The sequence below is a fragment of the Coregonus clupeaformis genome, chromosome 1 (assembly GCF_020615455.1).
Source record: "Coregonus clupeaformis isolate EN_2021a chromosome 1, ASM2061545v1, whole genome shotgun sequence".
Lineage (NCBI taxonomy): Eukaryota > Metazoa > Chordata > Actinopteri > Salmoniformes > Salmonidae > Coregonus > Coregonus clupeaformis.
In genome coordinates, this window is record NC_059192.1 from 66,646,547 (window position 1) to 66,674,059 (window position 27,513).

At 42.3% G+C, this 27,513-nt stretch overlaps 2 protein-coding genes and 1 long non-coding RNA gene across 5 annotated transcripts in view; 1 reads left to right on the forward strand and 2 right to left on the reverse strand.

The window, feature by feature from the left end:
- Positions 1–3,467, reverse strand: part of LOC121572406 (WD repeat-containing protein 38) — a 59,643-nt gene extending 56,176 nt beyond the window's left edge. Inside the window, exon 1 of the mRNA XM_041884478.1 lies at positions 3,397–3,467. The gene's annotated coding sequence lies outside the window, so the exon portion shown is untranslated. The remainder of the gene's footprint in view (positions 1–3,396) is intronic.
- Positions 2,656–27,513, forward strand: part of LOC121572386 (tectonic-3) — a 36,460-nt gene continuing 11,602 nt past the window's right edge. Inside the window, exons 1-13 of one of the 3 annotated variants that reach the window (XM_041884451.2) lie at positions 2,657–3,724; positions 3,830–3,944; positions 5,732–5,832; positions 5,919–6,037; positions 6,149–6,257; positions 6,703–6,815; positions 11,638–11,679; positions 13,827–13,907; positions 14,027–14,146; positions 16,357–16,452; positions 17,798–17,901; positions 21,096–21,243; positions 21,328–21,698. In XM_041884451.2, coding sequence (XP_041740385.1) covers positions 3,385–3,724; positions 3,830–3,944; positions 5,732–5,832; positions 5,919–6,037; positions 6,149–6,257; positions 6,703–6,815; positions 11,638–11,679; positions 13,827–13,907; positions 14,027–14,146; positions 16,357–16,452; positions 17,798–17,901; positions 21,096–21,243; positions 21,328–21,354 — 1,515 coding nt within the window. In that variant the 5' untranslated portion in view covers positions 2,657–3,384 and the 3' untranslated portion in view covers positions 21,355–21,698. Of the gene's footprint in view, positions 3,729–3,829; positions 3,945–5,731; positions 5,833–5,918; positions 6,038–6,148; positions 6,258–6,702; positions 6,816–11,637; positions 11,680–13,826; positions 13,908–14,026; positions 14,147–16,356; positions 16,453–17,797; positions 17,902–21,095; positions 21,244–21,327; positions 21,699–27,513 lie in introns of those variants that run through there. The other 2 variants (XM_041884444.2, XM_041884457.1) reach the window with 2 other exon arrangements.
- The window catches only part of LOC121572430, a 1,399-nt gene continuing 664 nt past the window's right edge, over positions 26,779–27,513 (reverse strand). Inside the window, exons 2-3 of the long non-coding RNA XR_006001885.2 lie at positions 27,406–27,513; positions 26,779–27,287 (exon numbers count right to left, since the gene is read on the reverse strand). The exon at positions 27,406–27,513 is cut by the window's right edge and continues 132 nt beyond it. This is a non-coding gene — a long non-coding RNA (uncharacterized LOC121572430). The remainder of the gene's footprint in view (positions 27,288–27,405) is intronic.

Genomic DNA, 27,513 nt, shown 5'->3' on the forward strand with positions numbered 1-27,513 from the left:
GTCCTTGGGAGCAATTTCCAAACGCCTGAAGGTAACATGTTCATCTGTACAAACAATAGTACGCAAGTATAAACACCATGGGACCACGCAGCCGTCATACCACTCAGGAAGGAGACGTGTTCTAACTCCTAGAGATGAATGTACTTTGGTGCGAAAAGTGCAAATCAATCCCAGAACAACAGCAAATTACCTTGTGAAGATGCTGGAGGAAACAGGTACAAAAGTATCTATATCCACAGTAAAACGAGTCCTATATCGACATAACCTGAAAGGCCGCTCAGCAAGGAAGAAGCCACTGCTCCAAAACCGCCATAAAAAAGCCAGACTACGGTTTGCAACTGCACATGAGGACAAAGATCATACTTTTTGGAGAAATGTCCTCTGGTCTGATGAAACAAAAATAGAACTGTTTGGCCATAATGACCATCGTTATATTTGGAGGAAAAAGGGGAAGGCTTGCAAGCTGAAGAACACCATCCCAACCGTGAAGCACGGGGGTGGCAGCATCATGCTGTGGGGGTGCTTTGCTGCAGGAGGGACTGGTGCACTTCACAAAATAGATGGCATCATGAGGAAGGAACATTATGTGGATATATTGAAGCAACATCTCAAGACATCAGTCAGGAAGTTAAAGCTTGGTCGCAAATGGGTCTTCCAAGTGGACAATGACCCCAAGCATACTTCCAAAGTTGTGCCAAAATGGCTTAAGGACAACAAAGTCAAGGTATTGGAGTGGCCATCACAAAGCCCTGACCTCAATCCTATAGAAAATCTGTGGGCAGAACTAAAAAAGTGTGTGTGAGCAAGGAGGCCTACAAACCTGACTCAGTTACATCAGCTCTGTCAGTAGGAATGGGCCAAAATTCACCCAAATTATTGTGGGAAGCTTGTGGAAGGCTACCCGAAATGTTTGACCCAAGTGAAACAATTTAAAGGCAATGCTACCAAATACTAATTGAGTGTATGTAAACATCTGACCCACTGCGAATGTGATGAAAGAAATAAAAGCTGAAATAAATCATTCTCTCTACTATTATTCTGACATTTCACATTCTTAAAATAAAGTGGTGATCCTAACTGACCTAAGACAGGGAATTATTACTAGGATTAAATGTCAGGAATTGTGAAAAACTGAGTTTAAATGTATTTGGCTAAGCTGTATGTAAACTTCCGACTTCAACTGTACGTCCACGATTTCTCTGTCTCTTTCTCATGCGAATGACGGGGATTTGGGCCTTGTCAGGTGTCTGTAGAATATCCTTTGCTTCCGACTCGTTGAAGAAAAAATATTTGTCCAATACGAGGTGAGTAATCGCTGTCCTGATATACAGAAGCTCTTTTTGGTCATAAGAGACAGTGGCAGAAACATTATGTACAGAATAAATTACAAATAACATGAAAAAACACACATAATAGTAGAATTGGTTAGAGGGCTGTAAAACGGCATCCATTAAGAAAGATGTCAATGCGACAACTATTGATAGACATAGCTGGTAAATTCGCTCTGGCTATCTACTCTTATTTCAGAGCACTCTCGTCTGAGTGTGCCAGAGCGCAGAATAACTGACAAATTTATGAATGCTCAACACCCATTGAATATGGCCGGTGTCAGTAAACGTTGGCAAAAAAGCGTAATTAAATTGTTGCCAGCAGCACAGTTGCAGTCACCAACGCTCTGGATAACATAAAAATAGCCTAACCAGCCCTGCTAGGGCGAATAAAATGGTCAGAGTGAGCTGTTCTCTGGAAGTAGCTAGCAAGCTTGCCAACGTTAGCTTGGGTGCTTGACTGCTGTTAGGACAACGCTCGGATCAACCCTACTCCTCTACCAGAGCGTCCAGTGTGCGCTCTGAACGCTCAGAGAGCAAAACACTCTGAATTTACGAACTGACAATCTGACAACGCTCTGAGTTTACGGGCGGGGCTATAGCTTAAGAGGGTGTGAACTATGCTGAATGGGTGTAGACAAAGAAGAGCTCTCCAGTGGGTGTACTAAAACATTCAAAGACCATTTTCTCAAAAGTGAGGTTACAAGTTTATCAACTTTCAAAGCAGAATTACTTTCCCATTGTTCCTCAACTGTAGTGTATGATATACAATTTTCTAACTCTTGAGTCTCTACTTTTATCCAATGTAAAAAACACAATTTCAAATTTTGCTGCTTAAGACCGAAACGAGCTGATCGGTCACATTTTGATATGTTATAGCCTTATTCTAAAATATATTAAATTGTTTTTCCCCTCATCAATCTACACACAATACCTCATAATGACAAAGCAAAAACAGTTTTTTATAAATTTTAGCACATTTATTCAAAATAAAAAACTGAAATATCACATTTACGTAAGTATTCAGATCCTTTACTCAGTACTTTGTTGAAGCACTTTTGGCATCTATAACTAAGAGTGAAGCAGCTTCAACGGTAAACTTGACCCCACCCTTTTAAATCCAAATAAAAATATTACAGGCAGAGGCATATCACGTTATTCACTTAGCCTACCACAGAGATGAGAAGCGTTTTTCCCGCTTTTTATGGAAACCCAAAGGATTCATACCTTACCACCCAGTGGCTTTCCATAGCTCTTCTGCTGCAACCTGGTTTCAGAGCATTTCGTTTTATTCTGTATGTAAAACCGTTTGGGGTGGGTTCACCAGGATTGAACGTTTTGCAATGTTCAGATAGAAACAAGCTATGTAGACCACACATGCCTCTCTGATATGTAGCATACGGAATTACACCGGTTCTATTCTTGGCATTTTTATCTGCAACGTTCGTGAACGTTTGGCAACTGAACATGGCCCAACTTTCCCCAACTTTGGTCCTGCCCTGTTTATGCTCCCTCGCCCATTTCGCTTCATTGAAAATGAATTGGCCTCCGTTGTTTCATCGCCCCCAACGTGCTAGATAGATTTCCGGTGGATTTTACTTTTTTTTATGTGTCTGTGTTTGTATTTTGATGGCAGTTTTTTTCTTGCTTTCCTACAATGGATATTTGTTGTATAGTTTACCACCTGTACACGGTGTGTAGCGGCATGCACCTCTAAGGATTGTTTGCGGACCTCCAAAATACCATAGAAGAAGAAAAAGAAACGGATGTAACCCAAGCGGTTTCAGCTTCCTTGGCAACGTGAGGCTTTTTTTATAGCTACATTTTGTTAGCATGTCTTCAAGAATGTTTGATTTTAGTGCATAGATAAATGCACATGTGAGTAATTCGGCTCTTGTTTCCTAGTTTATGTTAGCTGTTGTTTCGCTGTGCTAGCAAACGTGATGCAGAAGTAGCTTTGCAACCTATACAAGCCAAATCAGGTTGCTAGCTAACGTTAGCTATGTTTTTACGTTAACGTTAGCCGTAGAGAGAGTTCGCACCTGTTAGACAAAACATGTCCACATACCGTTTGTATCGTGCAGTGCAGCTAGTTATTGTCCTCTCTGTACGTGTGACCCATGCGGCCACAGATGGAGGAGTCAACACAGAGTCTTCAATAACAACGAACAGTCAAACAACCTATGAGCCTTTCAGTACCACTGACCCGATGTATACCGTATCAACCAATGCATTGGATACTTTTGCAACTGCTTCTGCTGAAACTGTCACTCAAGATGATGTTTCCACGGTAACCTCGGACCTGGTGCCATCATCTGAAGCCACCACTGAGCCAGTCGCTGAAACTGTCCCTCCTCCTGTTGCAACTACTGCCAAAGCAATTCTGACTCCAAAGGGTAGGTAGGTAGGTAGTTACACATCACAAGTATGTCAAATATTGTCATAGAAAAATACACTAGTGCACTGCAATAGTTTTGAGATTAACCTTTGCTGTCTTGTAGTGTGTTTATGTGATTTGACACCAGACTTCTGTGATATTGGCTGCTGCTGTGACATTGTGGACTGCGACATCCCTGACTTGAGCTCTGTCTTCAATGGATGTTTAGATGAAATCATGTAAGTTAATAAGCCTGTGTGTTTGCCTTGGGGTCATGGCGATCCAGGTTTGATCCTCACAAGGGACGCTGCGTTCACTGCCACTGTTCGCTACATAGGTGTCAAGTTGGGATATACAGTGCATTCGGAAAGTATTCAGACCCCTTAACTTTTTCCACATTTTGTTACGTTACAGCCTTATTCTAAAATTGATTAAATTGTTTTTTTCCCTCAATCTACACACAATACCTCATAATGACAAAGAAAAACAGTTTTTTATGAATGTTTGCAAATTTATAAAAATTTTAAAACTGAAATATGTAATATACATGAGTATTCAGACCCTTTACCCAGTATTTTGTTGAAGTACTTTTGGCAGCGATTACAGCCTCGAGTCTTCTTGGGTATGACGCTACAAGCTTGGCACACCTGTATTTGGGGAGTTTCTCCCATTCTTCTCTGCAGATCCTCTCAAGCTCTGTTATGTTGGATGGGGAGCGTCGCTGCACAGCTATTTTCAGGTCTCTCCAGAGATGTTCGATCCGGTTCAAGTCTGGGTTCTGGCTGGGCCACTCAAGGACATTCAGAGACTTGTCCCGAAGCCACTCCTGCGTTGTCTTGGCAGTGTGCTTAGGGTCGTTGTCCTGTTGGAAGGTGAACCTTCGCTCCACTCTGGAGCAGGTTTTCATCAAGGATCTCTTTGTACTTTGTGCCGTTCATCTTTCCCTCGATCCTGACTAGTCTCCCAGTCCCTGCCGCTGAAAAACATCCCCACAGCATGATGCTGCCACCACCATGCTTCACCGTAGGGATGGTATTGGCCAGGTGATGAGCGGTGCCTGGTTTCCTCCAGATGTGATGCTTGGCATGCAGGCCAAAGAGTTCAATCTTGGTTTCATCAGACCAGAGAATCTTGTTTCTCATGGTCTGAGAGTCCTTTAGGTGCCTTTTGGCAAACTCCAAGCGGGCTGTCATGTGCCTTTTACTGAGGACTGGCTTCCGTCTGGCCACTCTACCATAAATGCCTGATTGGTGGAGTGCTGCAGAGGAACTCTGGAGCTCTGTCAGAGTGACCATCGGGTTCTTGGTCACCTCCCTGACCAAGGCCCTTCTCCCCCGATTGCTCAGTTTGGCCGGGCGGCCAGCTCTAGGAAGAGTCTTGGTGGTTCCAAGCTTCTTCCATTTAAGAATGATGGAGGCCACTGTGTTCTTGGGGACCTTCAATGCTGCAGAAATGTTTTGGTACCCTTCCCCGGATATGTGCCTCGACACAATCCTGTCTCTGAGCTCTACAGACAATTCCTTTGACCTCATGGCTTGGTTTTTCTTCTGACATGCACTGTCAACTGTGGGACCTTATATAGACAGGTGTGTGCCTTTCCAAATAATGTCCAATCAATTGAATTTACCACAGGTAGACTCCAATCAAGTTGTAGAAACATCAAGGATGATCAATGGAAACAGGATGCACCTGAGCTCAATTTCGAGTCTCAGAGCAAAGGGTCTGAATACTTATGTAAATAAGGTATTTCTGTTTATTTTTAATAGATTTGCAAACATTTCTAAAAACTTGTTTTCGCTTTGTCATTATGGGGCATTGTGTGTAGATTGAGGATTTTTTAAAATGTAATCTATTTTAGAATAAGACTGTAACGTAACAAAATGTGGAAATGGTGAAGGAGTCTGAATACTTTATGAATGCACTGTAAAGTAAATGACTGCAATTGATCAGATTTCTTTAGTTATGCATTGCTAAAGCACATCAAGGAACATTGATTTTACCAATTGAATTGTTTGATGTTTTGCAGATATGGTGAATGCATTGAGAGCTGGTTGATGTTCAGAGTCAATGTGGATCCTTCATGCGTCACTGTCACAAACAAATTTGTCTGCATTCGACCAGAAGAGGGTAATCTCACACACACACACACACACACATAAATGTTTTTACGGGTGTTTTTTCCTGATAGTGATCCGTCCATTCCTTTTCTACAGATAAAACTACAGTTTCCCAGACCCTTCCAGCTCTTGCTAATACACCATTGTACGCCTCATACCACTTCTATTGGAAGGGATCCGCAACTTATAGTACCCACACCAAAGATTTCTACAGGGTATGTTGAGATGTGGTGTCTGTATAATAACTATCTTAACCAGCGATTGAATCATTCAGACAGGCGTAGTAATTTTTCTCTCCTCTGATCAGTCTTCTTACTTTGTCGCAGGTTGATGACACAATCATGTCCCATTTCAACAGCTCCTCCATTCGGGGGGTCCTTCGACAGCCTTCACCAGGGGCCGCCACATCTTCCTGTGTCGAGCGTAACCCTGCCAGTAAGATGGCAACTGTTCAGTAGCCAAACGTTGTTGAACCTTGCCGATAGACATGCCATGAATAGAGTTGACATGATTCCTTCAACATGTCAGATAGACATTTATGTTCTACATAGCATATTTCTATCTGAACGTTGGCCAACGTTGTGTCCTGCTGAACCTGCCCCTGTACTCTGAATAAAGTAGAAATCTTATTTACTGCTGCAGTTGGCTGAACTGCTGGGTGGTGCTAACAGTCTTGGGAGACCTGGGTCATGTTCATTAGGCACCAAATGGAAGAAAACTGACTGAAACAGGGAAGGACTACCTGGACTTGTCCAATAAGAATCGCTCATTTTCGTTTTCCATTGCGTACATTAATGACCAGTACTCAAGTCATTATTTTATTTTTATTAAAACGTTTTTTGGTTTGTTCTATATTTCTATATCTGGTCTCCCCTTGTAGGGTTCCTGCGATCTATTTCTCTCTCCTGCACCCGCACACTGACTCCCCAATCCTGTGCCACAGACCCAAGTCTCAATGCACAGTCCTACTTCAATGGCATCAGCCTGCTCAAGGTTAGTGTGTGTGTGCATGTGCGTGCTCAAGGTTTGGATGCATGTGGACAGTATCTCTATAATATAAATACCTTAAACACCTTGGGCCTATTGCAACCACCATTGGCCACTGTATTAACACAAGATAAGGTCTTGTTAAATGATCAATACACAATAAAATCACCCGCAGAGCTGATTTCAATTGCAACCATTAATGGCCACTGAATTACCGCTCCCTAAAGCAGATGTCAGTGTTAACTTTTAGTTCAAAATCTTTGAAGACATTTTCACCCTCTGGTGGGTATTATTGAACCTGCTTATTGAGCAGACCAAGGTTAGATTTAACTATTTGTCAATCATTCCGTACAAGGGTCGTTCCACCTCAAAAAGCACAAGAAAGACGATTTCGACACCCACCATCTCAGATTGTTCTGAAATAGTTTGTGGTTAGTAACAGATACGATTAGCATTCCTGAATCATTATTTTGTGGAAATATAATTTGATCTCTGAGAAATTAAGCTAATTGATTGCACCCAAATTATCAATTTAAATGTATTTTATGGTAAATAATGCAAGCGACTTCAATTACAAATTTCTCTGAATGGGGGGATTTACCAGATTCACAGGGAATACGTTACATAATATGGAGAAGCAATACTCCAAGACGCAGCTCCATACTACTCATCAAACATAGAAAACTGATACTGGTTGTTGGGGTGGGATTGCATGGGGTCTGTGGGTGGCTTTTGACCATTTATTTGGATTCCTCATGTCTTACTCATTATTAGGAAGAAGTTTGGTCCAAATTAGATTTTGTGTACTATAATTATTTGGTAACACTTTACTTGACACCCAGCGTCATGACACGCTATGACACGGTCATAACCATGTCATAATAACTGACATAACTTGTCATAACATGTCATAATATGGTCATAACACTGTCTTGACCCATATTTACACCTGTTGTGACCATATACTGTATAATTTTATGGCTGGTTATGACACAAGTGTCAACCCACATTTATTCAAATGTGTTTTTTTCCTGCCAAGAAGTTGCCTTTCGTTTGAAAGTTTGTTTAAGTCCTTTGTTGTTGTAATGAATTCTTTAGTAATTTTTTTTCCATCATATTTTAACCCTTTGATGCGTATGATCACGTATTTGTGATCATTGTTGAGTGGTCCCTGCAGCGTACGATCTCAAATATGTGATTGGAACAGTAGCAACAGAACGTATGACGCAACAAACGTGTCTAAACAGCATTATTGTCTGAACAGCATCTATATATTTTTTTGTACTGGTGGAAAATAAAGGTCTTAAACTTTATTTGACCTTTTATCGTAAAAGATAAATGCGAACTTCATCATCCAAGCATCACACGGAACACATCCACAGCCAAACTAATTCCATAAACCAGTCTAAATAACAGGTTGCGCTGACAAAAAACAAAACATAAGTTAGCGACCTAACAGCTAGACTAGTTTACAATGTACCACATCTCTGGTGAGCACGAGACTAATGTAATGTTAAGAAAATAAATGTGTGTCAGCTAAGCTAACATCAGCTAAATTCTTTATGATGGCAGCCATGTTTGTTTATGTTTGACTTGGCAAAAACTCCCTAATCCCAGAATGCCATTCACTATGAGACACAAATAAACAAAGTCAAAAATATGAACTTAGTTTAGCCACTTTTCAGCATATTACAAATTGTTGATGTACTTGTTACAGTGAATACAAGAACTGGAGCACATGACTTGACAGGTCGTTTACAGTTTTTGACAAAATCACAAAGCAAATAACATGTTTTCACCTCACAGATCATCACACCAAATACAAGCCTACTGCCTAGCCTAACCGTAGCGCGAAAGCTAAACAGGGATGAAACCATTTTAGGGGGGTTTGTGGGGGGGTTCATTTCATTTGTGGGGGGGTTTCAAGTCCATGGGGGGTAGAAATGGGGGAAGGTATCATGGGGGGATATGATGCAGGAAATATTACTATGATGGGGGATTTATCAATAAATGGGGTGCAAACAAAACCCTGGAAAGGGGGGTCTGAGATGGCAACCCTGAGGTACCAAAGTTACAATCTGATGCCACGTTCAAAACAACTGGGAACTGGGAAATCTCTGACTTCCGACTTCAGTGCGTTCAAGACAACTGGCAACTCAGGGGAAAAACGAGCTCCGACTGGGAAAAATATTTTTGAACGGTTATCCAACTCGGGAACTCTTTCTAGAGCTCCGACTTTCCGACCTGAAGATCATTGACGTCATGATTTTACCTAGTATTTTTCAGAGTTCACAGTTGTCTTGAAAGCACCCATAAGTCAGTCGAGTGAACTATCTCTTGTTATAACATCTTTGGTCTGACAGACGCTTACGTGACAACCAGAATGCATTGTATAATGTCAACAAATATGGTCCCACACATAGCCGGCAAATAGCTTAGCATTAGCTCATCATAATCAGTACAACATAAAAAAAAGGATTTTACACATACAGTTGAAGTCGGAAGTTTACATACACCTTAGCCAAATACATTTAAACTCAGTTTTTCACAATTCCTGACATTTAATCCTAGTAAAAATTCCCTGTTTTAGGTCAGTTAGGATCACCATTTTATTTTAAGAATGTGAAATATCAGAATAATAGTAGAGAGAATTATTTATTTCAGCTTTTATTTCTTTCATCACATTCCCAGTGGGTCAGAAGTTTACAAACACTCAATTATAATTTGTTAGCATTGCCTTTAAATTGTTTAACTTGGGTCAAACGTTTCGGGTAGCCTTCCACAAGCTTCCCACAATAAGTTGGGGGAATTTTGGCCCATTCCTCCTGACAGAGTTGGCGTAACTGAGTCAGGTTTGTAGGCCTCCTTGCTCGCACACGCTTTTTCAGTTCTGCCCACACATTTTCTATAGGATTGAGGTCAGGGCTTTGTGATGGCCACTCCAATACCTTGACGTCCTTAAGCCATTTTGCCACAACTTTGGAAGTATGCTTGGGGTCATTGTCCATTTGGAAGACCCATTTGTGACCAAGCTTTAACTTCCTGACTGATGTCTTGAGATGTTGCTTCAATATATCCACATAATTTTCCTTCCTCATGATGCCATCTATTTTGTGAAGCGCACCAGTCCCTCCTGCAGCAAAGCACCCCCACAGCATGATGCTGCCACCCCGTGCTTCACAGTTGGGATGGTGTTCTTCAACTTGCAAGCTCCACCTTTTTCCTCCAAACATAACGATGGTCATTATGGCCAAACAGTTCTATTTTTGTTACATCAGACTAGAGGACATTTCTCCAAAAAGTATGATCTTTGTCCCCATGTGCAGTTGCAAACCGTAGTCTGGCTTTTTTATGGCGGTTTTGGAGCAGTGGCTTCTTCCTTGCTGAGCGGCCTTTCCGGTTAATTCAAACTGTTAGAAAATAATTTGAATTTGACAAGTTGAGACGACCTATAGATAATTAGTAGGCAGCGTGCCTTGGTTTGAGGGCAGCGCGGGTAACTGTCTTGTTGCGTAACAATCACAGTTTGGAACAGTGAGAGCATTCTGACATCACGCGCATGAAAAAACTCATGCAGGGGCAACGGTTAGAGATATTTGGAACTCACGCGTGAAAAGGTTAAATAACTTGTAGAAAATACACTTTATGACACTGTCATAAAGCATTATGACCATCCTGTGTCGCTTTACTTGGAATAAGAAAATGCACCTTATGACACTGTCAAGAAGCATTATGACCATCCTGTGTCGCTTTACTTGGACTAAGAAAATACACTTTGACACTGTCAAGAAGCATTATGACCATCATAATCATATAAGCCAGATAAGAGCATGTACGTGATAGGCCTATGTCAGTCATCAGTCACAGAGGGTGTCTTGTCGTGCTCCTAAAGTCTGCTCATGCATTCATCCCAGTCATCAGAAAGAGCATGGGGGGTAGGTGCATGTCTGACATCAATGTGTGCACAATTACAATGATAATTTAATATGGTCAATTTCAGAACATTTTAAAATAACATAAACATACTGTTGACAAGTAGGCTATGGTGTAATGGAATGTTTTGCCTTATGTGGTAGGTTTTGTGGGTTTTGACACTCTTATGTTATTATGACATGGTTATGACTGTCATGACGTGTTATGGCGCTGGGTGTCAAGTAAAGTGTTCCAATTTATTTAATATCTGAATCCTATCAATTAAAATTGCCAATTTGGGTGCAATCAATTAGCTTATTTTCTCAGAGACTAAATGAAATGGGGGGGGATATCCCTGCACTGTCCATATTTTAAAATGTGTAACTAAATCAAGCCAATCATAATTGAGTTATATAATTTTTATCAAATGAAAATGTAGTCTAATGAAGTTATTTCAAATGGCACATTAGGCTATAATATGTTTCTATTTTACGATTAAATGTTTGAATGTTAGAATGAAATATGTCTATTACTTTTATATTGTTGTACTGATATAAGTATTTTACATTCATCAGCCTTGTGGTTTCCGATGCTACTGATATGTCGTTATTTCATTGGGGGCGGGAATAGAGAACCTAGACGCCAAAAGTTGCAGCTATCTGGTGTCAACGTGAGATCAGCTAAATCACTGGTTTATTCTTGTGGGTTTTGCGTTGCAATCAATCTTATTTTAGCACGCAGGTGCATGTAATCTCCCTTTAATATTGTTTTAAGAAACCAGCAATAACACAGTGCTATGTAAGAAGTTCAACGTCTTCGTTGCAATTGGCCACATTTCTATTGCCTTGTCTTTCACTGTGAAGATTCCAGTAATGTTAACACATTCTACCACAACTAATTATTGTCGTCATTACAGATTCCAGTCCATGAGAGCATTCAGATATTACCAGATAATCTGGTAAGATTGACCACACATTACAGAGGGCAAAAACATGTGACTTGTCTCAGATTGGATGGCACTCACTTTCTGCGGCCCCATTCTCTAGCCTCTTTCCGAAGTGTGCACTCATTCACTTCCCCTCATTGATTTCAAAGCATTGGATTGGTGTGAGCATGGAGCTGGAGAGCGTCTCCACCTTATTTCTTCTTATACCAATCCCATGCTTTCAATATATGCAGTGAACGAGTACATCCTTCGGGGAGAAAGGTAAATGAGTACATACAGTCGCTAGTGAAAATCTACACACACCTTGCAGTCTTCACATTTTGCTGCCCTAAATGAAATCTAAAAAGTGATTCAATTAGATTTTTTTCCTACCGATCTACACAACCTACTCCACATTTTCAAAGTGAATGAAAAATTATAGAAAATGCTCCTAATTAATAAAACATAAAAAATGAAGATGTCTTGATTGCATATGTTTTCACACCCCATAGTTAATTATTGGTGGAAGCACCTTTGGCAGCCATTGCAGCTGTGAATAATTTTGAATAAGACTACCAACTTTGCACAACTCTTAGGGCAACATACAGTATATCCATTGTTTTTGTAAAAATTGCACAAGTTCAGAATTTGGTTGGGAATCATGATGGACCGCTATATTCAAGCAGATTTTAGTCAAGACTAAGACTGGACCATTCAGGAACATTCCAACACCTCTCGGAAAGCCATTCGGGTATGTCTTTGGCATTACAATTTGTGTAATTGGCCCACTGAAAAATATAACTTTATCCCAGGGTTAGGTTTTCAGAAGACTATGGCGGGTTTTCCTCTTTACTTGGCCACGACCGGGAGACCCATGAGGCGACGCACAATTGGCCCAGCGTCGTCCGGGTTAGGGGAGGGTTTGGCCGGCCAGGATGTCCTTTTCCCATCGTGTTCTAGCGACTCCTGTGGCGGGCCGGGCGCATGCACGCTGACACGGTCGCCAGTTGTACAGTGTTTCCTCCGACACATTGGTGCGGCTGGCTTCCGGGTTAAGCGAGCAGTGTGTCAAGAGGCCCCGTGTAGCTCAGTTGGTAGAGCATGGCGCTTGCAACGCCAGGGTTGTGGGTTCGTTTCCCACGGGGGGCCAGTATGAAAAAATGTATGCACTCACTAACTGTAAGTCGCTCTGGATAAGAGCGTCTGCTAAATTACTAAAATGTAAAATGTAAGAAGCAGTGCGGCTTGTCAGGGTCGTGTTTTGGAGGACGCATGGCTCTCGACCTTCGTCTCTCCCGAGTCCGTACAGGAGTTGCAGCGATGGGACAAGGCTGGAACTACCAATTTGGATATCACGAAAAAGGAGTAAAAAGTACAAAAATAAATAACAATCCGCTCCAAATCATCCATTGTGTTTGCTATAAGGCCGTTAAGTAATACAACACGGCAAATAAATTAAAAATGTTAGCCTAAATTAAAAACTACAGGTTTGGGTCAAATTCAATACAACACACTAGTGAACCCCTCTCTATTTTTAAGTATTGTGGCTGCAGCATCATGTTATGGGTATGCTTGTCACCGGGAGGGACTGGAAAGTTTGTCAGGATCTTAAAGGAGCAAACCCGCCTCAGCCTTCTGAAAACCTAACCCTGGGCTAGTTTTATTTTTCAGCGGGACAATTACACACATTTTAAAGCCAAAGACACAACATAATAGCTTTACAAGAGGTGTTGAGTGTTCCTGAGTGGTCCAGTCTCAGTCCTGAATTAAATTTGCTTGAAAATCCTAGATAAGGTTTGAATATTGATTTCCATCAATGATTTCCAACCAAATGTATTGAGCTTGAGAAATGTTGACAAAACAGCTTTAATGGCTGCCAAAGGTGTTTCCACCAAGTATGAACTCTGGGGTGTAAAGACATACGCAATCAAGACATCTTTTGTTTTGAAATGTTTATTCATTTGGAATGTGGATTGTAGGTTGTGAGATCAGTAAAAAAATTAATAATAATCTAATCCAGTTTTTGATTTAAAGCAGCAACATTTGAAGACTGCAAGGGGTGTGTAGACTTTCACTAGCCACTGTACTTTGGGGAAGGGAGTGAAGAAGTGCATTCTTTAGGGCTTAAGGGGAAAGATTTGGACCGCACACACTGACCTCGCATTCTCTTCTTGTGTTAGATCCCAGTCACTCCACTAGTTGGCCCTGGTTGGCCTAAGCCGAGAGAACAAAATGGTTCCTGTCTCAATGTGGTGTCAAAGGTTAGAGATTAAACAATCAAATTAAACAATTGTCCAAGAACATTAATACATTTGAGAAGTTGACTGAATATCCATGTAATCTTTCTAGCTCACATCTTCTCATTCTTTTCCACATGCAGGTTGACTATCTTATATGGTACACAATTATAGGGGAGATCACGATGGCAACAGTAAACATGGTCTTGGTAGACACTGACTCGGATACGAAGCTGTTGCAGAAGCACACTGTCCGTTTCCAGGTAGGCTTTCAATCAATGGTGTATAGTGCAATTTTTAGTTTACAAACAAACATCACGTTAGAACGATGTGCACGCATTCTTGCGTCAAAAAGCCCTGTTGCAGAATAGCTATACGCTGATGTCGGGACTTTGACAAACTTAAAGGGATACTTTGGAATTTTGGCAATACTTCCCCAGAGACAGATTAACTTGTGGATACCATTTTTATGTCTCTGCATGCAGTTTGAAGGAAGTTGCTAACTAGCATTAGCGCAAGGACGGGAAGTCTCTATGGGTATCTACTAGCAAGCTAGTTGTAGTTATTGCGCTAACAGATACCTATAGACTTCTAGTCATTGCGCTAACGCTAGTTAGCATTGGCTCGCAAAACTACCTCTAACTACCTTCATACTGGACACAGAGACATAAAAATGGTTGCCAAAATCCCGAAGTATCCCTTTAACAGTGAGTGGGTGATGACCATGAAAACACATGACTGATTAAATTAAATATTGGAATTTCTGTTTACTTCCTGCATTGACTAAATTGAAATGGAATTGACTCCTACCCTGGTACAGTGCATTTGGAAAGTATTCAGACCCCACATTTGTTACATTACAGCCTTATTCTAAAATGGATTAAATAGTTTTTTCCCCCCTTATTAATCTACACACAATACCCATAATGACAAAGCAAAAACAGGTTTTTATAAATGTTTCTAAAAAATAAAAATACAACTTAAATATCACATTTACATAAGTATTCAGACCCTTTACTCAGTACTTTGTTGAAGCACCTTTGGCAGCGATTACAGCCTCAAGTCTTCTTGGGTATGATGCTACAAGCTTGGCACACCTGTATTTGGGGAGTTTCTCCCATTCTTCTCTGCAGATCCTCTCAAGCTCTGTCAGGTTGGATGGGGAGTGTTGCTGCACAGCTATTTTCAGGTCTCCAGAGATGTTCGATCGGGTTTAAGTCCAGGCTCTGGCTGGGCCACTCAAGGACATTCAGAGACTTGTCCTGAAGCCACTCCTGCGTTGTCTTTGCTGTGTGCTTAGGGTCGTTGTCCTGTTGGAAGGTGAACCTTCACCCCAATCTGAGATCCTGAGCACTCTGGAGCAGGTTTTCATCAAGGATCTCTCTCTACTTTGCTCCGTTCATCTTTCCCTCGATGCTGACTAGTCTCCCAGTCCCTGCCACTGAAAAACATCCCTAAAGCATGATACTGCCACCACCATGCTTCACCGTAGGGATGGTGCCAGGGTTCCTCCAGATGTGACGCTTGGCATTCAGGCCAAAGAGTTCAATCTTGGTTTCAATAGACCAGAGAATCTTGTTTCACATGGTGTCCTTTAGGTGCCTTTTGGCAAACTCCAAGCGGGCTGTCATGTGGCCTTTTACTGAGGACTGGCTTCCATCTGGCCACTCTACCATAAAGGCCTGATTGGTGGAGTGCTGCAGAGATGGTTGGCCTTCTGGGAGGTTCTCCCATCTCCACAGAGGAACTCTGGACCTCTGTCAGAGTGACCATCAGGTTCTTGGTCACCTCCCTGACCAAGGCCCTTCTCCCCCGATTGCTCAGTTTGGCTGGGCGGCCAGCTCTAGGAAGAGTCTTGGTGGTTCCAAACGTCTTCCATTTAAGAATGATGGCCATATTGTTCTTGGGGACCTTCAATGCTGCAGAAATGTTTTGGTACCCTTCCCCAGATTAGTGCCTCGACACAATCCTGTCTCGGAGCTCTACGGACAATTCCTTCAACCTCATTGCTTGGTTTTTCCTCTGACGTGCACTGTTAACTGTGGGACCTTATAAAGACAGGTATGTGCCTTTCCAAATCATGTCCAATCAATTGAATTTACCACAGGTGGACTCCACTCAAGTTGTAGAAACATCCCAAGGATGATAAATGGAAACAGGATGCACCTGAGCTCAATTTTGAGTCTCACAGCAAAGGGTCTGAATACTTATGTAAATAAGCTATTTGTTTTTTATTTTAATACATTTGCAAACATTTCTAGAAACCTGTTTTCACTTTGCCATTATGGGGTGTTGTGTGTAGATTGCTAAGGAAAACAATTAATTTAATCCATTTTTAGAATAAGGCTGTAACGTAAACATTTTTGGGAAAAGGGGAAGGGGTCTGAATACTCTCCGAATGCACTGTATGTCTATTGTATCAATGCTATGGTTCAATATTCAAATGTAATTGAAAGTCATCTCTTTCTCACAGTTAGCCACACCCCCTCCGACTCCTGAACCAACCCCTGTGGTGGGACTAACAGTGGGGTCTCCAGTGATTGGTCAGTTTGGCGAAGCAGTCCAACCTGTATCCTTACTTCGGGAATAGCATACATCATGACATGCAGAGACAATGTTTTTCATTTTTTGCCATACTACTTCTTGATATACAGAGACATACTATTTGTTGATATACAGAGACATGTATGCGACTTTGTTTAATTTAAAAACTATTCAGAGAAGACAACTGAATATCAGTAAAATCAATGGGCCTACACTACAGTCGCTTTGAAGAATTTTACATAACCTTGACACTATGTACTGAATGTTATTATTAGGGGTGCTGACAGCAAAGCTGCAAGAAAACCTTTTGTTTTTGATGGAATAATTTTTTTCTTCTGATTATTCTTTCGCACTTGTTGCAATATCACAATGCGCGATTGGTAAAAACAATTATTATACTTTGGCAATATGGCCAATAGGTGGTGCTGTAATAAGCATTCAAAGTCTACTAAGGCTCAGCCGCAGTGCCCTGTTTGACGTATAACCACGAAGCTTGGTATATCAATGTTTCTCATCATAACGAACAAATTTGACTCAAGGTTTTTCCACCATCCTGAATTATAAATAAAATCTTCTTCTCATGAACTGTAAAACTGTTTGACTCGGAACTCCAAATATACAGTATGTTCACCATGTCAGTCGTTAATCAATTTGAAAAAATCTAAATGATATAAAAAGACTAAGGGTCAGCTCCACCCCCCAGTTACACATGCAAGCACAACACTTGGTATGAGTGTTTCTCAATTTAAGGAACAATTCTGCCTCATGGACCTGACTGCCGCAATCTTGGATTTTCAACCATCTTGGATTTTTTATAACATCTTCAAAAATCATCTCATGAACCGTACATCAGATTGACACAAAACTCAGAATGTATGTCAATCATGTCTGTCTCTAGTAGGTTTGAGAAGAGTTAAAGGACAATTCCACACAAACTATCTTTTGATATTTGTTTCATTGTTGACATAGTCCCAAAATGTTTTTCTTGGCAGCACTCACGTTTCCAAGATATGTAACTTTTCAAAATAAAGAAATAAGCCCCGTATGAAGCATTTAGGAAAATAACTACTTTCTATTTTCCATTTTTTTTTGTCCTCAATTAGGCTTAAATCCTAATTTCACTTCTTTTCACTTTATCAACTTGAAACTTGCATATAACATGTTTTGAATTGTTACATGTACACGAGGGAGGATGTATAATGCTTCCATGCAACTGTCTCTTTAAGCCTGCTCATAGCCAGCACCACGTTTCATTGCTGCTTGCAGCTATATTTATTTTTCCATTCTTATACTGCACTGCATTGGTTTAAATGGGGTGAGGCGTAGTGCCAATATACTGAGTGAGTTCCTGTTCTTTGACTCAGATTCAGCTAACTGTTCTGGGTGTGTCACTGGGGGGAGAGTGCTCTATTAACCCCAGCACCCGCATGCCCATCCTTTTCACTCACAACACCATCACAGGCTGTACCTTCAGGTGAGACTACACTACCTATCCATCATGCTCATCCCTTAGTGACAGTGTCCTGTCCACCTGGCTTTTCCGTTTGTAGTTTTATATACAGTCGGGTCCGAAATTATTGGTGCCCTAGATAAAGATGAGCAAAAAAGACTGTATAAAAAAACATAATACAAATATTGAGCTATATTGTATGCTCAAAAATTCAGGAAAGTTCTATTATTTTATACTAATACAATTGCTCAGAGAAAGATTATGATTAACAAGTAATGTTTTTATCTCAAAGATATGGGTAAAACTTATTGCCACCCGTTTTCAATACCTCACCTTGCGAGGATGTAGGCACTGAGCCTTTTCTAAAATGTTTTATGAGATTGGAGAACACATGGGAGGGATCTTAGACCGTTCCTCCTTACAGAATCTTTCCAGGCCCTTGTATTATTTACTTTTTTTAGCATACAATACACTGATTGTACAAAACATTACGAACACCTCGTTCCATGACATGAAAGCTATGATCCCTTATTGATATCATCTTCAATCAGTGTAGATGAAGGGGAGGAGACTGGTTAAAGAAGGATTTTTAAGCCTTGAGACAATTGAGACATGGATTGTGTATGTGTGCCATTCAGAGGGTGAATGGGCAAGACAAAAGATTGAGGTGCCTTTGAACAGGGTATGGTCGTAGGTGCCAGGCACACTGGTTTGAGTGTGTCAAGAACTGCAACGCTGCTGGGTTTTTCATGCTCAACATTTTTCCATGTGTATCAAGAATGGTCCACCACCCAGGTCATCCAGCCAACTTGACACAACTTTTGGAAGCATTGGAGTAAACATGGGCTAGCATCCCTGTGTAACGCTTTCTACACCTTGTTAGAGTCTATACCCGACGAATTGAGGCTGTTCTGAGGGCAAAAGGGGGTGCAACTCAATATGAAGGTATTCCTAATGTTTTGTACACTGTGTATAGCTCAGTATTAGTATTATTAATTTTATAAAGTCTTTTTTGCTCATCTTTATCAAGGGTGCCAATAATTTTGGACCTGACTGTACATCCGTTACAATCACGTTTGTTGATGATGTGGCAATGAGACATACTTATTTGTTAATCGTCTTGCTTTTCGAAAGTATTCACCCCCTTTGGCATTTTTCCTATTTTGTTGCCTTACAACCTGGAATTAAAATTGATTTTTTGGGGGGTTTGTATCATTTGATTTACACAACATGCCTACCACTTTGAAGATGCAAATATATACTTTTGTGAAACAAACAAGAAATAAGACAAAATAACAGAGAACTTGAGCGTGCATAACTATTCCCCACCCCAAAGTCAATACTTTGTAGAGCCACCTTTTTTCAGCAATTACAGCTGCAAGTCTCTTGGGGTATGTATCTAGAAGGATTACTTTATCCTATCCCAGGTATTCCTTAAAGAGGTGGGGTTTCAAATGTCTCCGGAAGGTGGTGAGTGACTCCGCTGTCCTGGCGTCGTGAGGGAGCTTGTTCCACCATTGGGGTGCCAGAGCAGCGAACAGTTTTGACTGGGCTGAGCGGGAACTATGCTTCCGCAGAGGAAGGGGAGCCAGCAGGCCAGAGGTGGATGAACGCAATGCCCTCGTTTGGGTGTAGGGACTGATCAGAGCCTGAAGGTACGGAGGTGCCGTTCCCCTCACAGCTCCATAGGGAAGCACCATGGTCTTGTAACAGATGCGAGCTTCAACTGGAAGCCAGTGGAGTGTGCGGAGGAGCGGGGTGACGTGAGAGAACTTGGGAAGGTTGAACACCAGGCGGGCTGCGGCATTCTGGATGAGTTGTAGGGGTTTAATGGCACAGGCAGGGAGCCCAGCCAACAGCGAGTTGCAGTAATCCAGACGGGAGATGACAAGTGCCTGGATTAGGACCTGTGCCGCTTCCTGTGTAAGGCAGGGTCGTACTCTCCGAATGTTGTAGAGCATGAACCTACAGGATCGGGTCACCGCCTTGATGTTAGCAGAGAACGACAGGGTGTTGTCCAGGGTCACGCCAAGGCTCTTCGCACTCTGGGAGGAGGACACAACGGAGTTGTCAACCGTGATGGCGAGATCATGGAACGGGCAGTCCTTCCCCGGGAGGAAGAGCAGCTCCGTCTTGCCAAGGTTCAGCTTGAGGTGGTGATCCGTCATCCATACTGATATGTCTGCCAGACATGCAGAGATGCGATTCGCCACCTGGTTATCAGAAGGGGGAAAGGAGAAGATTAGTTGTGTATTGTCAGCGTAGCAATGATAGGAGAGGCCATGTGAGGATATGACAGAGCCAAGTGACTTGGTGTATAGCGAGAATAGGAGAGGGCCTAGAACTGAGCCCTGGGGGACACCAGTGGTGAGAGCACGTGGTGCGGAGACAGCTTCTCGCCACGCCACTTGGTAGGAGCGACCGGTCATGTAGGACGCAATCCAAGAGTGAGCCGCGCCGGAGATGCCCAGCTCGGAGAGGGTGGAGAGGAGGATCTGATGGTTCACAGTATCAAAGGCAGCAGACAGGTCTAGAAGAATAAGAGCAATAATAATTAATAATGGATTTAATGGTGCTCCGTGGGATGTTCAAAGTTTCTGATATTTTTTATAGCCCAACCCTGATCTGTACTTCTCCACAACTCTGTCCCTGACCTGTTTGGAGAGCTCCTTGATCTTCATGGTGCCGCTTGCTTGGTGGTGCCCCTTGCTTAGTGGTGTTGCAGACTCTGGGGCCTTTCAGAACAGGTGTATATATACTGAGATCATGTGACACTTAAATAAAGTCCACCTGTGTGCAATCTAACTAATTATGTGACTTCTGAAGGTAATTGGTTGCACCAGATCTTATTTAGGGGCTTCATAGCAAAGGGGGTGAATACATATGCACGCACCACTTTTCCGTTATTTATTTTTTGAAACAAGTAATTTTTTTCATTTCACTTCACCAATTTGGACTATTTTGTGTATAAAAATCAATTTAAATTACAGGTTGTAATGCAACAAAATAGGAAAAAACGCCAAGAGGGATGAATACTTTTGCAAAGCACTGTAGTTGAGTAGTCACAGCAATTAATTTACAGTACTCAAGTATGAGCTTCTTTCGAGGTACAGAAAGTTAACTTTTCAGAGAACTATCCCTTTAAAGAAAGTCCCTGAACCTCTTTTCAGCATTTAGTTCCTTATTTTCTGTCTCTCTCATTCTTTGTCAATACTCAGTTCCCCCTCGGGTAACTGCTCTACGCTGCGCTCCCAGCTCTATAGGGTCCTCCGGGGGGTTGCCACACCCAACCTGGTTGCCATGACCGTGGGGTCACAACCAGACTGGGCAAGAGTCATCACACAGGCATGCTCTGTGACACCACAGGTGAGTCTGTTAAAAGGATAGTAAACTATCACTTTAATGCTTTACCTCAGCCAGACTCTTAATTTACTCATTTCAATATTACAGTTAGCACACGCCAACGGCACAGAGTGAGAGATGACATGAGTAGGCAATCATGCTCTTGTCTTAAAGGCACAGTTACTTCCAAAATCAACGTTTGCTTGATGTTTTCAGACCTAAAAAATGATATTCTGTTGAGATAGCTAGACTACTTTTGAAGTCTGAAAACAAACTTGTGTTGGGCTGAACTGTCCCTTTTTAAGTCTATCGGTGTGTTGATATTCCTCAATGTCATCAGTGTGTTAGAAAAAGTTACTTCATGTAATTGAGTTTTTATTTACTGTAATATTCTGTGGAATACTAGATGTGTCACGCCCTGGCTCTGGGGACTCTTAAAAGTTGAGCCAGGGTGTGTAGTGTCTGTTGTTTGTTCTATGTTCTAGTTCATGTGGTTCTATGTTGGCCGGGGTGGTTCCCAATCAGAGGCAGCTGTGGCTTGTTGTCTCTGATTGGGAACCATACTTAGGCAGCCTGTTGTGCACTTGTCATTTGTGGGATCTTGTTCCGGAGAGGTTTGTGTTTTGTTAACCTTAGGACTTCACGTATCGTTTTGTTATATTTGTAAAGTACTCATTAAAAGATGTACGCATATCACGCTGCGCCTTGGTCCGTTACTTATGACGATCGTGACAAGATGCGTGACTGGCGTATGACTATGGAAAGTATTCACACCCCTTCACTTTTTCCACATTTTGTTACGTTACAGCCTTATTCTAAAATTGATTAAATAAAAAAAAATCAATCTACACACACAATACCCCATAATGACAAAGCGAAAATAGGTTTTTAGAAATATTTGCAAAAATAATTAAATTACATTAAATACCTTATTTCCAATAAGTATTCAGAACCTTTGCTATGAGACTCGAAATTGAGCTCAGGTGCATCCTGTTTCCATTGATCATCCTTGATGTTTCTACAACTTGATTGGAGTCCACCTGTGGTAAATTCAATTTATTGGACATGATTTGGAAAGGCAAACACCTGTCTATGTAAGGTCCCACAGTTGACAGTGCATGTCAGAGCAAAAACCAAGCCATGAGGTTGAAGGAATTGTCCGTAGAGCTCCGAGACAGGATTGTGTCGAGACACAGATCTAGGGAAGGGTACCAAAACATTTCTGCAGCATTGAAGGTCCCCAAGAACAAAGTGGCCTCCATCATTCTTAAATGGAAAAAGTTTGGAACCACCAAGACTCTTCCTAGAGCTGGCCGCCAGGCCAAACTGAGCAATCTGGAGGGAAGGGCCTTGGTCAGGGAGGTGACCAAGAACCCGATGGTTACTCTGACAGAGCTCCAGAGTTCCTCTGCGGAGATGGGAGAACCTTCCAGAAGGACAACCATCTCTGCAGCACTCCACAATCAGGCCTTTATGGTAGAGTGGCCAGACGGAAGCCAGTCCTCAGTAAAAGGTACATGACAGCCCGCTTGAAGTTTGCCAAAAGGCACCGAACGGACTCTGACTATGAAAAACAAGATTCTCTGGGGCCGGGGCGGCAGGTAGCTTAGTGGGTAAGAGCGTTGTGCCAGTAACCAAAAGGTCGCTGGTTCTAATCCCCGAGCCGACTAGGTGAACAATCTATCGATGTGCCCTTGAGCAAGGCACTTAACCCTAATTGCTCCTGTAAGTCGCTCTGGATAAGAGAGTCTGCTAAATGACAAAATTAAACCAATATTTAACTATTTGGCCTGAATGCCAAGCGTCACGTCTGGAGTAAACCTGGCACCATCCCTACGGTGAAGCATGGTGTTGGCAGCATCATGCTGTGGGGATGTTTTTCAGCAGCAGGGACTGGGAGACTGGTCAGGATCGAGGGAAAGATGAACGGAGCAAAGTACAGAGAGATCCTTGATCAAAACCTGCTCCAGAGCGCTCAGGACCTCTGACTGGGGTGAAGATTCACCTTCCAACAGGACAACAACCCTAAGCCAAGACAACGCAGGAGTGGCTTCGGGACAACTCTCTGAATGTCCTTGAGTGGCCCAGCCAGAGCCCGGACTTGAACCCAATCGAACATCTCTGGAGAGAGCTGAAAATAGCTGTGCAGCGACGTTCCCCATCCAACCTGACAGAGCTTGAGAGGATCTGCAGAGAAGAGTGGCTGAAACTCCCCAAATACAGGTGTGCCAAGCTTGTAGCGTCATACCCAAGAAGACTCGAGGCTGTAATCGCTGCCAAAGATACTTCAAGAAAGTACTGCGTAAAGGGTCTGAATACTTATGTTTTCTTTAAAAACTGTTTTTGTTTGGTCATCTTCCTCCCGGGGAAGGACTGCCCGTTCCATGATCTCGCCATCACGGTTGACAACTCTGTTGTGTCCTCCTCCCAGAGTGCGAAGAGCCTTGGCGTGACCCTGGACAACACCCTGTCGTTCTCCGCTAACATCAAGGCGGTGACCCGATCCTGTAGGTTCATGCTCTACAACATTTGGAGTACGACCCTGCCTTACACAGGAAGCGGCACAGGTCCTAATCCAGGCACTTGTCATCTCCCGTCTGGATTACTTTAACTCGCTGTTGGCTGGGCTCCATGCCTGTGCCATTAAACCCCTACAACTCATCCAGAATGCCGCAGCCCGCCTGGTGTTCAACCTTCCCAAGTTCTCTCACGTCACCCCGCTCCTCCGCACACTCCACTGGCTTCCAGTTGAAGCTCGCATCTGCTACAAGACCATGGTGCTTGCCTACGGAGCTGGGAGGGGAACGGCACCTACACCCAAACGAGGGCATTGCGTTCATCCACCTCTGGCCTGCTGGCCCCCCTACCTCTGCGGAAGCACAGTTCCCACTCAGCCCAGTCAAAACTGTTCGCTGCTCTGGCACCCCAATGGTGGAACAAGCTCCCTCACGACGCCAGGACAGCGGAGTCACCACCTTCCGGAGACACTTGAAACCCCACCTCTTTAAGGAATACCTGGGATAGGATAAAGTAATCCTTCTAACCCCCCCAAAACGCTGTCACGACGCCAGGACAGCGGAATCACCACCTTCCGGAGACACTTGAAACCCCACCTCTTTAAGGAATACCTGGGATAGGATAAAGTAATCCTTCTAACCCCCCAAAAAAAAAAAAAAACATATTGTAAAGTGGTTATCCCACTTGGCTATAAGGTGAATGCACCAATTTGTAAGTCGCTCTGGATAAGAGCGTCTGCTAAATGACGTAAATGTAAAGTGTGTAGATTGAGGGGGGTTAATTAATCAATTTTAGAATAAGGCTGTAACCTAACAAAATGTGGAAAAAGTCAAGGGGTCTGAATACTTTCCGAAGGCACTGTATATGGGGGATAGAACCTTCACAGCTCTGCAGATTTTGCTGCGAAGAGAGTCATTAGATGTAGCTTGATTTTGGTTGCAGGTTCAGCAATGGCTGAAGAATTGCAACATTTACCTGGAGTTAACTCTGAAAATAGCACTGCTGAGTGATCTGAAAAGTAATTGTCAATTGATCAATAATATAATTCTCTTAGCAAAAATGTTTCTTTAATTTACAATCTGTAGAAACTATGAGAATAGAAAGATTCAGAACTTTTGTGAAACAGCACAGTTGAAAAATATATGGCAAATAGAAATCAAAACTGGATAGTGTTCAGAGATAGATGGGAGGGGTTGAGAGGAGCTGAAGGGTGGGACTAAAAAAAAAAAAAAACAAGATAACATGTAAAATATACACTGTGTCCATAAAATGTATATAGTATGTATAAGCTGGAAGTAGAATCCTAAGTATTGTTGTCCATTAGTTTACTCCAATTAGGGGAGGGATGGTAGGGTTAGGGGAAAATAATAAAGAAGGAATATGTACTGAACAAAAATATAAAACGCAACATGCAACAATTTCAAAGATTTTACTGAGTCACAGTTTGTTTAAGGAAATGTGTCAATTGAAAGAAAATAATTGTGACCGACCGGCTCAAATCTTATGTAGCAAAATTTGAAATGGTGTTTTTTTACAATGGATAAAAGTAGACACAGAGCTACAAAATGGTACAGTGGGGAAAAAAGTATTTAGTCAGCCACCAATTGTGCAAGTTCTCCCACTTAAAAAGATGAGGCCTGTAATTTTCATCATAGGTACATGTCAACTATGACAGACAAATTGAGAATCTTTTCAAAGGACACCAGAAACAAAATTGTAGACCTGCACCAGGCTGGGAAGACTGAATCTGCAATAGGTAAGCAGCTTGGTTTGAAGAAATCAACTGTGGGAGCAATTATTAGGAAATGGAAGACATACAAGACCACTGATAATCTCCCTCGATCTGGGGCTCCACGCAAGATCTCACCCTGTGGGGTCAAAATGATCACAAGAACGGTGAGCAAAAATCCCAGAACCACACGGGGGGACCTAGTGAATGACCTGCAGAGAGCTGGGACCAAAGTAACAAAGCCTACCATCAGTAACACACTACACCGCCAGGGACTCAAATCCTGCAGTGCCAGACGTGTCCCCCTGCTTAAGCCAGTACATGTCCAGGCCCGTCTGAAGTTTGCTAGAGTGCATTTGGATGATCCAGAAGAGGATTGGGAGAATGTCATATGGTCAGATGAAACCAAAATAGAACTTTTTGGTAAAAACTCAACTCGTCATGTTTGGAGGACAAAGAATGCTGAGTTGCATCCAAAGAACACCATACCTACTGTGAAGCATGGGGGTGGAAACATCATGCTTTGGGGCTGTTTTTCTGCAAAGGGACCAGGACGACTGATCCGTGTAAAGGAAAGAATGAATGGGGCCATGTATCGTGAGATTTTGAGTGAAAACCTCCTTCCATCAGCAAGGGCATTGAAGATGAAACGTGGCTGGGTCTTTCAGCATGACAATGATCCCAAACACACTGCCCGGGCAACGAAGGAGTGGCTTCGTAAGAAGCATTTCAAGGTCCTGGAGTGGCCTAGCCAGTCTCCAGATCTCAACCCCATAGAAAATCTTTGGAGGGAGTTGAAAGTCCGTGTTGCCCAGCGACAGCCCCAAAACATCACTGCTCTAGAGGAGATCTGCATGGAGGAATGGGCCAAAATACCAGCAACAGTGTGTGAAAACCTTGTGTAGACTTACAGAAAACGTTTGACCAGTGTCATTGCCAACAAAAGGTATATAACAAAGTATTGAGAAACTTTTGTTATTGACCAAATACTTATTTTCCACCATAATTTGCAAATAAATTCATTAAAAATCCTACAATGTGATTTTCTGGATTTTTTTTTTCTCATTTTGTCTGTCATAGTTGACGTGTACCTATGATGAAAATTACAGGCCTCTCATCTTTTTAAGTGGGAGAACTTGCACAATTGGTGGCTGACTAAATACCTTTTTTCCCCACTGTATATCATACACTGCATTTTTGAGGAACAATGGGAAAGTAATTCTGCTTTGAATGTTGATTAACTTGTAAACTCACTTTTGAGAAAATGGCCTTTTGAATGTTTTGGTACCTACTGGAGAGCTCTCCTTTGTCTACACCCATTCAGCATTGTTCACACCCTCTTAAGCCATCCCCACCCATCTCTTTAAGGATTCACATGTGAGGTCATGTGCTAAACAGTGAGTCGTGTAGTAAAGATTAAGACTAAAAGTGGTAGCCTACAATAAGGAAAAATTCCAGGTAAACAGAAAGTGTCCAGACGTGTGTGTGTTAGAAGAGAGTAATTTGAATAGAGGTACTGAAGATAGTGCTGATGACTGGTCTGTCCGAACCACGCATGAACAAGGGAATCTATATTCGGAGAGCCTGTTTCTGTCCTGCCCTTTTTCTTTGGCGCAGGGCATGTGATGTCCATAGCCTCTACGTCGCAAAACTCCCTGATCTTCTCAAAAAGATAAGTTTGTCTAGCTGTGTCCAGTCCGGGTGGTGCTTGTACAGACCATCTATGGGAGGAAGGATGTCAGCTTTGCGCAGCAGCTGAAACCTGGTCCTGACTGACTCCGAACGCTCCTTGGCAACAACACCAGGCTCCAGAGCATCGAAGCTGTAAAACAGGAAATAACAAAACAAAAAATGAGAAGACATTACAACCTTGCACAACATCAATTCACCTCCCAAGTTTAGATAAGAAGAATAACCTCATACAATGCAATGATATTCACCTGAAGTGCTAGTACTGCTTGATCTGAGCTTTCCACCAAAGTGTTTGTGTCCTGGGTGGGTGGCGTCCTGGTAATACTATTGCATTATCCTCTGCGTAGTTGTTGATG